This window comes from Chrysemys picta, chromosome 2 (genome assembly GCF_011386835.1).
Source record: "Chrysemys picta bellii isolate R12L10 chromosome 2, ASM1138683v2, whole genome shotgun sequence".
Lineage (NCBI taxonomy): Eukaryota > Metazoa > Chordata > Testudines > Emydidae > Chrysemys > Chrysemys picta.
In genome coordinates, this window is record NC_088792.1 from 21,562,610 (window position 1) to 21,576,799 (window position 14,190).

The window sequence follows — 14,190 nt, forward strand, 5'->3', positions numbered from 1 at the left end:
ACTGTAATAGACAATCTCTGTCTCTCTCTCACACACACACTCTCTCTCTCTCTCTCTCAACCTCCTCTCCCCCACCTCTCAGAAAGTTTTACAAGGAGATGCTTTAAAGGGGCCTCAGTACAATTTTTAAAAATTACGCTATTGTTCATATACTAGTGTTCTCATAGCATAATTAAACCTAAACTGCAGTTGATAAATTAAATGAACAAACACATTTTATGGTTGTATCACCCTTGTTTTTTGCTATAGTGCAAACTGCAGTCAACCATAGTGGGTCTCCCAGTCAGTGTGAATTTCCACTTTTCTTGCTTAAAAGGAAAAACAAACTAAAAAATATCAAATCAAACTTCTGCACAAGACAGAAATTACCTATCCCCGCTCTTATAAAGCTTCCCATCATTTTCCTTTTTTGGGTGGCTCTAAAGTTTTTCTTTGTTTCAAAGCATTCACTTTAGCTAGAAACAATAGATTATGGAGAGATCATAGTTAAGAGTTTCATTATAAAGCTGATTTTAACATCCACACACCTCGGTAACTAATTTTGGAAGTTTAATTGACATGGACACTATGTCTGCCACTAATTCTGAAGTACACTAATGACAGCCAAAGTTTAAAAATCATGTCTTAAAATGTTAGCTAAGATTGGGATTTTATAACAAGTTATTCAGCTGGGTGCCTAACATTGAAGGTCTAATACTTACATCCTATCTTATGAATGCAATCCAATTTCAAGTCAGTATTTGCAGGGAAGTACATGTTCCCTGGGCATAGGGTACCCAAGCAATGAGACAAAAGAAGCAAAAAAGTTTGCTGCATGCAGGGGGTCTGGCACTGAATCCGGCTGAGGAGAAAAGAAAAAAAACAAACATGTTGACAGTATTTTCACTGTCAAACACAGATGGAGAAAACTGTATATGCAAGCCCTTTTGACATGGAAAAACTTCCATGCTGGTGATCTTGAGTCACTTTAAGTGAATTGACTCCTATGATTGTGGACTTCAAACAAAAGAACACACACACTGAATAATCCCCATTTTCTTCTCCTGAGAGAGAAACAGAGTCCATAGAAGTTGGTCTACAGCCCATCCCTGTCCATGAAATGTTTCTCAAATCCTCAAGAATCACTATCGAAATCAGAATCTCAAAGGATGCAGGCCGTGTGGTACTTCTAAGATGAGTGTTGTTCTGTACTGAACGTTCAGGCACTATGTGGATTACAGCAGATGAGAGGAAATATAGACTCTATCTGGGACTTTTTTTGAGACAGAGGCGAGTCTGCTGGGTTGAGATGGAGTGAGAGTCAGTTATACTTCAGTTCATTACTACTTTGGCCGCAAAGTTGATCTCTTCACATGTTGGATAATGCACATAAGTCTTATCAGGATCTACAGGCAAATGAACAACACACTCCTGGGATGGATTTGGTGGGAGACAGCAATTCTGATCATTAAATACTGGGGGGGAGGAGGGGATGCTGTACATCTACCCCCATTCTCAAACCCCAGGCATTTAGCTGGGTCCAGCACAGGGTTATAGGTCTCCCACCATGTAACTAATAACTCAAGGTAGATCCTATTCTGCCTACCCCTTGGGCGCCAGCTACATTTCGTCTCATCCCACAGGGAATAGAGGTTACCAATGCAGGACCTCAGTCCCTGAAGACTTCAGTTCTCCCCTTCTCCTCTAGGCACAAAGTCCACCAGTGAAATCCCAGGTCTAATTTACCTCTGGAAGCCGGCCCTTTTTATCCACACCAGCTGTAAGTTGCAATGAACTAGACAGTCCTATCTTTCCTAATATTAAATTGTCAAGTCGTACTGTGTACAACCCAGCTGTGCCTCCACAGTGCTACAACAGAGGCAAAAAACCTTGGCCATTGGAAAAATTTCTTCCTGAACCCAAAAGAGGCAGTCAGACCCATAACATCCTGGAAATGTATCTCCTGCACTGCAACTTTGAAAAGCCCTGGAAGAATTTAAATAGATGTGGGAAGAAGGAACCCTTGATCCCAGCCAATGGGGGAGAGGGCAGAGAAGAGCCCCTACTCCTGCCTTGCCAAGCATGCATTCTTGCACCCCACCCCTTTAGGCACGGTCTCTCATCCATGCCAATATGACCAACAATCCCTCCTGCTGCTGTTGGGGGTAGCATTACGCACTAAAAATAATTCACTACTACTGTTTGATGCACATACTTTGGTTAGATGCCTTTAATAGTGTTAACAAAACATAGCACATGCACATTTTAAAAAAGATTGTCACCTTTTAAAATGAAGAAAGATGAATGTGTTCTTATGGGCTAAGAACTGTACTTTCAAACTAACCTTGTCTTCATGTACGAGTTAAAGCCTTTAAGAGTATAAAGTAGAGACCTTTGGACAGTTAATACAAAAAAGGCAGATGTTTGTACTTTGTCTGTCTTAAGTAACAATGCATGATGTTTGGACAGATTAGTAGCATGCACTGTTTGGCCAAGGATAAAGTATTGTTTTGATAAAGTTTATTTGAAAAGAATGTTTTCTTGATTTTTTTTAGCAACTTATGAATAATTTTGAAAATTCTGTGCTGGTAGCTGTTAAACAGAATTCTGTTCTAACTAGAGGCTATTTTTTCCCATTGTTCTTTAGTTTCAGGAGATCAGCAATCGGTTATTGAGTTCTTATGACACAAACATAGATGAGTTTTTTTCTGAAATTGATTCTTCTATAGCTGCAAGTCGAAATGTGCTTCAACAGTTGGAGGAAAAGTTTGCCCCGTTAATAAGCGAAACGGAATGGGAGAAAATACAGATGCAGGTTGGTTTTGGAGCCAGTTGAATGATGATCTCAATTCATTTTGCAACTATAGTCATTGTCAAAGCAGGAAAGTTTTTTCCAGCATATCCTCCATCCAAAAAATTCCCTGGTATCATTTGTCAATCTACACCAGTAGTTCTCAAACTTTTGTACTGGTAAAAAACAGTATAGTACATTGAAGTTAAACATTTTGCTACAATAACTATTCTTTGGTTTATGATTACAAATAATTCCTCCTGTGTTCGATAAGAAGGAAAGTAACATTAAAGATATTTCAGAATTATTCTGATGTGACGAGATACAGAACAGGTTTCAGTAGATTAAATATTGAAGGACATACCACCAATTGTTACAAAATGCACTTTGAACCTTCTGGTTGTATAGGGTACTGCTGCGATGCATGCCTTCCAATGTTTAGTTATCAGTCTACAATAACTAATATTTTCTTATTTTCCCCTCAGGCATTTCGGCAAGAGATATTTGACTGCCCTATTTGCATTATGCCACTCTGTCATATCATTCATCCTCCAAATGTCTTTTCTGAGAACAGCAATAATCGGTATTCTCGCCAGACTGTTCTGCTCTCTTGTTCACATATGTTTCATCAGACTTGTCTTCAAGCATTTGAAGAGTTTTCCTTGGGAGAAAGACTTGTTTGTCCTTTATGTCGCTCTTGTTATCAAAAGAAAATTCTTGAATGTTGATGTAAACAGTCCAGAATGAGCTGCATAATAGAATTTTTAATTGGTTTAATGATAGACAACCTCACAGATTAGATCCTTGTAAGGTCCAATGTGAGAAAAAACACTTCTCTATGGATGCTGATGCTCATATTATAGAAATAAAAGTTAAATGGGCATTGTGCTACCATTTCTCTGACTTGTTGGTTCTCCTTGCTCTCCACATTCTTACCTGTCTTCTACTCTCTTTGCTTTGCCTTATGTTCTGTTTTCCTTCCCTGGTCGTCTCCTTTCTTTAACTTCCTCCCTCTCAAAGACATACTACCCTCTCCATCTCCTTCACATCCCAGGATCCTTTCCCTGAGAACTCTTCCCTTTGACTCCTTTCTTCATTCAGTGGATTCCATCTACATACTCCCCAGTGGAGTTACTCATGTTGAACACCAGGAAAAGACAGATTCCCTTGATAGCAGCTCCCAGGCAGTTGCAAATGCCACTGATGAGTGTGGAAGGAGATGCATTACCTCAGCTCCTTTTAGTAGCTGAATGCAGCTGGGCTGGCTCCTCTCCTTTAATGGCTGGAAGCCACCTTACAAGCTCTACTATAGGCAAATGGAAAGTAGTGCAAATTAGCCCTAAAGCAAATGTGGCTGAGCGGTCCCCATAAAGGAACAAAATGGTTCAGGAACTTGTCATGACAGTGGGACCAACTAATATTGTCTAGGTTTAGAAGAGACCAAAATGCATTTAAAACCTTTCAGTTGTGGACTGTTACTCTTGAACTTTGAGTTAAGGCCTAAAATCCCTTGATCAATGTCATGCACCCAGGAGAGCCTGAAAGCTAAATTTTTGTTAAAATGTTTCAGATGCTTTAGGAAACTGACTCACAATGCCGAAAATGCTTGTAGACTGCCCATATTTAAATTAGAATTGTTTCGTGTCAAAGATTACCGAAAACTACTATTGATAGCCTGTGTATTTTTCCATTAACTAAAAACTAAAATTAGGATACAGGCATGTAAAAGGTACGGGTTTGCTTTTTGATGGTTTTGCTATATGTTTGTCCTTTGCTTTATTTGTGCTCCATGTTTTGGTCCAAAGGGTGTAACGCCTACTGAACCTATCAGGATCTCTGCTACTCCCCAGATACCCTGAACTTCAACAAATGTGTTGATGCTCTCAAGCTCTTTACACACATTAAGCCACCCTCCTACAATGAGGTGGCCTACATATATTATAGAGGAGTAAATTGTGAGGCATGGAGAAACATCTTACAAAGACTCAAAAGTCCATTGTTTATTTTTAATACAAATGTTGACAAACAAAGCACATTGTAAATCAATCACAGTTTGACTTTATTGAAAACAGAGTTTAAAAAAATCTTGCTAAAAACACACAAATTGTGACATTTCAAATAAAGCAAAAAGATACCAAATCTTCTCCTTTTCACTACTGCATTGTGAAATTCAAACCATCTAAAAAGGCAGTTTTCATATAGTTTTGTAACACTGCAAGGTAACCACAATTGAAAATTTTATAAAGCACACGTTTTCAGATGACCTAAATTAAATTTACCTCAAGGATTGGGTGGGGAGGATGCGTCTGCTACAGATTGGTAACAATTACTTTAGTGCTAAAAACATTTTTCAGCCATATTTTGCTTTCAAGATACGAGAATGCCCACATACAAAAGTTTTTAGTTAACTAAATTTCTGCAAAGACAGACCTAAATTGGTAATATTGGAATGAAAGAGCTGAACCTGCATGAGGAAAAATGCCCACTAATTAGCTGAACCTGTACTAGCTGAATCTGCCATTGCACTACCATCAGTGCGTATATATGGTCTCTAATGCAGAAAAGGTGGTATTTATATGACCATGTCATCTAACCCTCCTCAGAACATGTCTAGACAACAAAGTTATAAGAATGCTGGTGGCAGTCTGAGCCTTGGGTATCCTCCCACTCATGGTAGTGCAACTGGGTTTTTGCTTTTAAAAAAAGCTTAGCATAGACAAGCCCATTGAGGTCAACGCGTGTTTTGCCTGAGTTGGGAATGCAGGATTAGGCTCCAAATCATTATTGCATATAGATAGAGGAACCTAAACACACTGTATTTTTAGTTTGTGTATATCTATTGCTGTATTGGTCACAGGCTACAATTTTAAATCCACAATCCTAACATATCTTCATTTTCTAAATTTCTATACCAATTGGAACCAAATAAGACAAAATATTTTAAGGTTACCTTTAAAAACTGGGAAATGGTTGAATTTTTTGTTCACAACTTTTTAATTGTACTTGAAACCGGAAGATTTTGTGTAGCTTTTCTAAACTGGGGAAATGCATTAGTGTTAGAAAACATGTTTCAATTAGCATACTGTTAAACAGAATTTTGCCCATAAGCTTTTTAGCACGGCCATCTTATCCACACTAAAAGCAATGTCATGTTTAACCTCATGCTGTCTGAAATGTGTTAGTTTGCATGTTTTCTAAATTTTCTCCAATATAGACAAAGGCCAAATGACACACACACGCAGCATCACTCACTTTTTGGCTTCTAATGGGTAATTAAGGGAACACAACAACAACAAAGTACAGAATAAAACCCTTCATTTCTTGGTGCCATAGTACGTTTGGCTTGGTAATCACAACTGTAAAGAGCTGCTATATATTGATGCACCAACAGATTCATTTTTTATCTCCAGTGAGGTGAGGCATATTCATTAAAAAGGGGCATATTAAGTGACCAGTCTTTATTTTAATGGAATTCTGTGGTGACAACTGAATGACCAAACAGTACTGGTATTTCCATAGTATAAATACTTATGCTAAGAAACCTCATAGGGACTACTGGGGGAGCAGATGGGTATTAAGTACAATCAAAGCTGATGTCCAGAGCTTTCATTCCTTGAAGCAAATGGAAGTGATGAGAGCACGGGGTATGCAGGCTAGAGTCCTAATCATGAAGGAAACCTTATAATTACCTTTAAAAAGTTATTGTGTACAAATTATATTTAATGAAAGAAATAGAAGAGCAGCATGTTGAGATGATTGGTAGAAATATCTAGAAATACAGCATAATTATGTGTTATTTAAAGACATTTTATATAGATACAGATTTTACAAACTTCTCTGTAGACATCTGAATCGTTTTCAAAAATTGAGGTCTCATAACAAAGTTTCAATTTTGATCAGATACAACTTTTAGATTGCTCTGGTCCAAATATGTTGGGCTGAGATCATCAGCATTTACTGATAATACATTTCTTAAAGGATTTTTCTTTTATTACCCTTCAGCCATTTTGCCCAGCTGGAATCAACCTGTAGTATAGTTGAAACAATCAAAGACATTTTTGGTCTCAAATTTAAAGAGAACAAATATAAATCTGAATTATTAATCAAAGTGGCTAATAAAGTGGCTATTAGGAAAAATCCATAAATGAACAATGAATTAGGCAAGCAAAGGCTGTACAGAATTTAAGATCCTATTTCACCTTTCCTATTTTTAATTAAAAAAACAACTTTGTTACTAAAACATGCAGCTATTCTTACAATTCATAGATTACTGTAATTGAAACCAAAGCCACTGTTCTCCTGTAAAATGCCTTGCAACCATACGTAGATGGTTATTTTGTGACATTTTCTGCAATTCCATTTAACTTAAACACCTGTTTATTATAAGTTAAGGGCCATAGGTTGACATGTACTATTTAATCAAAAATAAAAGCTGAAGACTTATCTGTAAAAGAAAGTACAGCAAGAGAGTCTTTAGTAGGATTGGAAAGTGTTCTAGAAAACAATGGATTTCACGTTTAGACTGCCTGCTAATTAGCACAGGTGTAATTTGATTTCTATATTTGGAGGAGCAGCTCCAGTCAGGCCAATGGGGCCTCGTGTGTATATGGGGGGAATTCCACACCTGCCTGGGACTTGCAGTTTGGGGGAGGGGAGCAATGCTCCCCATTCCCCCCTCCAAACTATGCCCTTGCTAATTAGTACCATTATACAGCATACATCCGAGTTCTGTTTAGATTCACTCGTTCTCTTATTTCCCATCTTGTCTATCCAGGCAAAGGTGAAAAATCTTATGTTTGAAATACATATTGATGACAGTTTGAAGCCACTGAATGACAGGAAATACTTAAGTACATGAAAAGGAAAAGGGAGTCAAAATGTTAAGTTTTAAGAATGCAGGGCCCAATCCAGAAGAAAGTATCATCTGATTCATAAGTTCCATGTACCTAATGGAAATGTGGGCTTCTGTTACATGAAAACTCTGTTTTGGAGGTCAACCAGGAAGAGGTAAAAAGACCATTCACATTGTCATCACTGGTAATGCAGAAGGTACCAAAACCCTGCAAAAGTGTTTACAACTATTTTGTAGCTAGGTGCCCTACAAAAAGGTCAGGCTCAGTACCAGTCCACCTCCCCACAGGATAGTATTGCCACAGGATACTCTTTCCTACAAGTATATCAGGGACCTCAAATTTTAATCATAATGTGGAATATGTAAGAGATCGTCTCATGGACAATGTGCCCTCTTGTTTACTACTACACAGACCACATCTCTCCCATTCATAATCATACGACATCCCAGAGGCAAATGCTGCAGTTGCTCACATGGAAGAGTATAGTAGGAAAATATTTAAAATATTTGTAGTCTTTTAATGAAGGGCAGCAGCTGGAAGTGACTAGCCAGCACCATGGGACAAGCCAGCTCCTCATGGACCACAGTTCAAAACCTCTAGATAGCCGTTAGTAACTGCAGGGTGTACAGTCCTCAGCTTCAGTCAAGCCAAAGTCAAAGTCTGGAGTTGTGTGGCAGGGGAGAAGGACAAGTCAAAGTCTGGAGTTGTGTGGCAGGGGAGAAGGACAAGCCAAAGACTGACACAAAGGTAGTTCCACAACTTCCTATATGCTGGAGTTGGAGATTTGTTTAAGAAAAAAAAAAGGGGCAGACATGGATGTGGTGAGGGTTTCTCATAATTTGCTGAAAGCCGATATATTCCAGGGCTCTGGAGCCAGCATCAGAACACCGTGGACATCAGCTGTTTACTCTGTGCGTCCTTGCTGAATGTGATGCACTTAAAGCAGAGCTTGAAGTAACTCGGTTAATATTCATCTACAAAGAGAACATCAGCGCCTGAAAAAAGCACTTTTCTGCCAGTGGCACATTTAATCAGTATATTTGCACACTTATTCAATACCAGAGATAGTCTGATTTATATGCTACTCTAAGGCTAATGCCACATTTATTTTAGTATCTGTAAATGCTGGCTTTTTTGACAAGAATATCCCTCACAACATTATCAATGACTATAAGACCTTATTTTGACATTTGAAAAAGCCAGGGATCACAGTGTTAAAAGTATCTAATTCGTTTTTCCAAACAAGATGAAGTATATTTGTTTATTTATTTATTTAAATAAACCGTATTGGTCCTAATTATGCACGTAAAATTACTTGATATGAATGACACGATTTACTGTAGGTTTTAAAAACAGCACGCTCTAGTTTCATCTGAGCATGTGTAAGATACAAGAAAAGATTCAGTGATACTCTTTGTGCTTAATACTTTGCAATAAGATGGCTATTTAGAACACAATAGCAACAATACTGAATTGCCTAGAACAGATACATCCATTGCTTTCTGCAAAACTCTTGACAATTTGGGCTAAAGGGTATCATGTTATACTTATGAAATTCAAGGAAAAAATAGTACAGACTGAGAGCAAGTGGTCTTAAATCCTTATGTTTCTTTTGGAACAGGAAGGGCTAGGGTTATATTTTATGACTAAATGGTTTATTCTAGGTCCCCCACAATACCATAGGGAAGACATCAACCTAATGTATGTGAACATTGGCAGAGACTCATCCAATCACATATTTGATATAAAAATTCATCTCGAAAACTTGACCTTCTCTCCATTTCTCATGTGTGCTGTGATGTATATTCAGTAAATAAGGACTGCCTTACCCGGGTCTAATTTAGACTGTAGACTCTTCAGGGCAGGGACCACCTCTTCTCTGGTTTGTACAGCATGAAGCACACAGGAGACACTCTAAGCTGTATATGATTACAAGAGGCTTCGGGAGCATGGAGGATTAATATTCCCACAGCTCCTGTGGTTGGTGATATTTTGTAAAGCTTTAATATGGTACTTCTGAACCAAAACACAAAATAATTTCTTGTTAAATTCTTTAATTTCTAGTACACTAAAACAGTCAACTGTGTAAAAGATATTGGAGAAACAGGGCCAACAATAAACACCATTACAATCTGTAAACAAAGTTTCCTATGAATCCAAAAATCGTTACTTCTAAAGTAACATCATACCAGTTTAATTTTTACCTTAAAAGGTAAATACTGAAGATGTGCTTATACTTAAAAATCCCACCATATTACAACAATTCTGCCATTGTGCATTGAATATTGTGCTACCAACACAGGAGAAAGCCAAGAGGTGCCTAACTTAAGACACTTAATTCACAGACCAAAAGTGTATCTTGTTTATCAGATAGGAGCATCTCTGTGCTTTAGCCTCATAAAAAATGAGGCAGATGTTGATGTCACCAAGAGGTTACAGTCCACCTGACTACATGAGACAAAACACTGGAAGTGCACTGTCAATATCCATTAATGACTTCTCCATTGCTTCTGTGAATACACGACCAAGGTGTTATATTTATGTTTGAAAGTAGCACTGTATCTGTAAAAAGTTTGCATATAGAATGTCAGTTTCAGGACATTTAATGTAGACAGTGTCACAATACAAAAAGTAGACATTAAGACACTGTCAGCAGCTACAGAAAGATTGGATTTTCTTTGAAGATTAATCCACTGTAAGAACCACACTTAACCTAAACTTTTGCCTTCTTTCCAGTAAACAGTGTCTTTATCCAAGTACTCTTTTTAACTAATACATATCTGTGACTCTAAGATTCAAAGCACAACCCAATAAAAGGAGTGCAATCAGTATACTGCAGTGTTTGTTTTGGGAGGGAAAAATACTAAGACAAGGGGGAAAACACTGCAAGTCTTCTTTTTTTGCCTACATACTATAACTTGTATTCTTACCATTTGTGAACCTATCTAATGGAGCTTGCCTCCAGACAACTCACTCGCTAAACACAATCCATTTTGGGGAATCGTATATAAGCGTGGTGAATAGTTTGACTTTTTTTTTTCTTGGATTATTGACAGAACACATACCCCCCCCTCAAAAAAAAAATCAGTTTCTGATGTGGACTCACTACTGAGAGAAAGGTGAAGATCAAAATTAAGGCAGATATCATCCAGAACTTGAGTAGAAATTTTTCTTTTTGATCTTTATGCAGACAATCTCATCAGGGGATCTGATCAAAAAATCTTACTGAGGCAACTTACCTTAAAGTCACAATGTAACAGAAAGCTGGAATACATGTTATAAAATTAACTAACCCTATCATATGTCACAGTTTACCACACTCCAGTGGGGATATGGTACAATTATAGTCATATTATCATTTCCAAAGATAAATAGTGAATAATTATATTAGCAACCTTTACACTTCTAGTGCATAAGCCCATACACTCTCAACAGATACAAGGAATCAATGCCTTTACTTATAAATCTTCTAATGTTTATAATGTGAATCCATATTCTTTTTTTTCTTTTTTAAAGTAATTTAGGTGTTATCTGTTCTTGGTTGGAACTTTGCCTCAATGGAGAGAAAAATAATTTCTGCTGTCCAAAAACTCAACAATAAATGTAAGCAACAGAAAAAGATGCTTGTAAGTCTCAATGAAAACTAGCAATTTTACTCTCTCAGACATGGTACAACATACCCAAACCCAGCTTAATAAACAGTAGATATAGCTCAGAAATTATTGCAGTAGTATTTATATTATGCCCAATTTCCATTCAAAAAGACCACTTCAGGAAACCATTATTTTTGTGGCTGTTGCTTGCGGTTTGCTTGTGAAGCACTCCACTAAGCTCCCATCTCACTCAGATTTCATAAAGCGTAAGTCCAGAACTCAGACATTACTCAGGAAGAGAACAGATGAGAGATACCTGACATCAGAAGAGACTAACTTGTTTCAGAATCTTACTGGATATTAGCCCATTATCATGGTTTGATTGAGTGAAAGGGCTCAGACCTCAAGTGGACATATTTCAGTTTTACATAAATATGAAACAAGAAACATTAAACTTACCAAAAAATGTTTTGGTAACCTTGCATGATCTGTCTACAGAACACACATATACAGGCAATAGTCCTCATTAATGTCTTTATACTTCCTCTTTTCAAGTCAAGTGTTAGTGCAGCAGCGTTAGACAACAGGCAAAAGTACACACATTTTAACAGCGACCTGTGCTTGTCACACACTACTTGCAGGACTTCTGATTCTACAGCAATGCTAAAGAAAATATTGAATTTCTCTTCATCAGTGCCATTCTGGGTCTAAGAGTTCAGAGCAGCTAAATCATGTTACATTGCAGAAAGCTTCATACTCATAAGAAAGACTGAACTATAGGTTTTGCTGACCCAACTGACTGCATCATTTCTGTAAGCTTAGTATTCAACATATATAGGATACTATAATATACTACACACACACACACACACACACTATATAGTACTATCTATACAGATAGATAGTACTATATAACATATAGGAGAAACTAAAGACTTGAAGAGATTAGTGAAAAATAATGGCTTGCACTGAGCTATAAACAAACATTCCTCTGTGTGTGTGTGTGTGTATATACACACATATATATGAGAGAAACTAAAGACTGAAGAGATTAGTGAAAAACAGAGATTAGTGAAAGACAGTGGCTTGCACAACTGAGCTACAATATACTGCATCATCATCATCAGGATTTAACTGACAAAACCTTTAAGGAAACTGTGCAACTGCAGCTACTAGACAAAATCTGTCCTACTTGTGTTGATATGCATGCACGCACACACACACACACACACACACTTAACAGAATTTGATGTGTGTATATTTTGAAGGGCGACTGACCTCTATGGAGTAACACTTTCTGTAAGTGATAGTACTGTATGAATTAGAACAATAAAAGGCCTGCGTAGCTTTCTACAAAGCATACTGGGCTCAGATTTAACAGTGAAGTACGTTTGAATTTATCTTGTGGTTCATTAGTCTTGATGAGACAGCTTCTGATTACCACTGAAGAAAATTACCTTCTGTCATTGAAAACTAAGAATAAAAAGCCTACAATACTGGGTCTGTAAGAGTGCTTCATGATGCCAAACGTTACATACAGCCTAGTGAATCCTGTATGAAAGTAACAGTGATCTCTCCAAATAACTTCAATTTTTTAATGAATTCTTAGTAGAAAAGAAGTGTGACTTGCTGTTATATACACCTAACCATACTTAATTAGGATTATATTGGGCTTCAAATGTACCCTTTATTTCCAAGTCTCAGAGTTGTTCACCAGCATTATATTTATATCACAGAGAAGGTATTGTGCACTTAACATGGTAGTAGGGCATCATATCTAGAAATATGAGACTCTGTCCAAACAGGAATTCATTATTTTTCTCAGCTTCCAGTCTTCAAGGCACCTCCTGCATAAACTGACTGGGGAGTATACAAAATGGACCAAAACAAATCAGAAATTGTAGAATCGGAAGTAGCTTGGTTTCTCAGAAATACACAGTGTGAAAAGTGAGAGAAGGTTGGACCCAAAATTAACAAATGAAATTAATACAAAGATATTTTGATGAAGATGACAGGAATGTCATGAGGTTGAAGTTTTCAGCTCTATTGATTGAAGAGGATTGCTTCTCACAGTGTTTTCTGATGCCCATTTGCAGAAGGCTTTGTTGTCTCAGAGTCTCTTGCATTGTTCGACAGATGAAGTTTATCTAAACCTGCATAGGTATTACACATAAGATAAAATGCAATTTTCTGCTTTTCACATATATATTTACAATGGTAAACTGCTAAACGCACATTACAGTCAAACCAAATTGTGTTTCGTTTTGTTTTCCATATTTGCTTAAGGCCAAAATCAACCTTTTTCTCTCGAAGGTCCCCCTTGACATGCTATACGAACTCCAGGGCCCAGTGGGAAGGAGGAGGGCAGCTCGGGGCAGGGGCCTTGCGCACAGGCGTAGTGTGACTTCTATTTGGGGGGGGACAGGGATGAGCAGTCCAGGGAGGGAGTGCCATCTCCACCCCCGACTCACCTCAGCAGGCCACCTGCCTGTCTGGGATCGGGGGGGAGGTAATCAAAAATTGTAACTCAAGGATAGGGGGGCTTAGCTCAAAAAGTTTGAAAACAGCTTAGGGCACAGGGAGGGGGTAGCTGGGGCTGTGTGCGGGCAGGGGGTAGCTCAGGGTGCAGGGAGAGGGGTAGCTGAGGCTATGTGCAGGTAGGGGGTAGCTCGGGGTGCAGGTAGGGGGTAACTAGGGGCTGTGTGCAGGGAGGGGGTAGATCAGGGTGCAGGGAGGGGGGTAGCTCAGGCTATGTGCGGGCAGGGGGTATCTCAGGGTACAGGGAGGGGGTAGCTGAGGCTATGTGCGGGCAGGGGGTAGCTCGGGGTGCAGGTAGGGGGTAACTAGGGGCTGTGTGCCAGCAGGGGGTAGCTCAGGGTGTGTGTGGGGGGGGTAGCTGAGGGTGTGTGTGGGCATGGGGTAGCTCAGGGTGCAGGGAGGGGGTAGCTAGGGGCTGTGTGTTGGGAGGGCTCCC

General features: G+C 38.5%; 2 protein-coding genes across 8 annotated transcripts in view; one reads left to right on the forward strand and one right to left on the reverse strand.

The window, feature by feature from the left end:
* RNF32 (ring finger protein 32) overlaps window positions 1–3,665 on the forward strand; it is a 47,361-nt gene extending 43,696 nt beyond the window's left edge. For 2 of the 4 annotated variants that reach the window (XM_065582751.1, XM_065582752.1), the window contains exons 8-9: window positions 2,627–2,794; window positions 3,256–3,665. In XM_065582751.1, coding sequence (XP_065438823.1) covers window positions 2,627–2,794; window positions 3,256–3,498 — 411 coding nt within the window. In that variant the 3' untranslated portion in view covers window positions 3,499–3,665. Of the gene's footprint in view, window positions 1–1,687; window positions 1,760–2,626; window positions 2,795–3,255 lie in introns of all 4 variants that reach the window. The other 2 variants (XR_010598207.1, XM_065582754.1) reach the window with 2 other exon arrangements.
* A 5,995-nt stretch (window positions 3,666–9,660) lies between these two features.
* The window catches only part of LMBR1 (limb development membrane protein 1), a 138,317-nt gene continuing 133,787 nt past the window's right edge, over window positions 9,661–14,190 (reverse strand). For all 4 annotated transcript variants that reach the window (XM_005297203.4, XM_042859093.2, XM_065582749.1 and 1 more), the window contains one exon: window positions 9,661–13,369. In XM_005297203.4, the coding sequence (XP_005297260.1) occupies window positions 13,284–13,369 (86 nt within the window). In that variant the 3' untranslated portion in view covers window positions 9,661–13,283. The remainder of the gene's footprint in view (window positions 13,370–14,190) is intronic.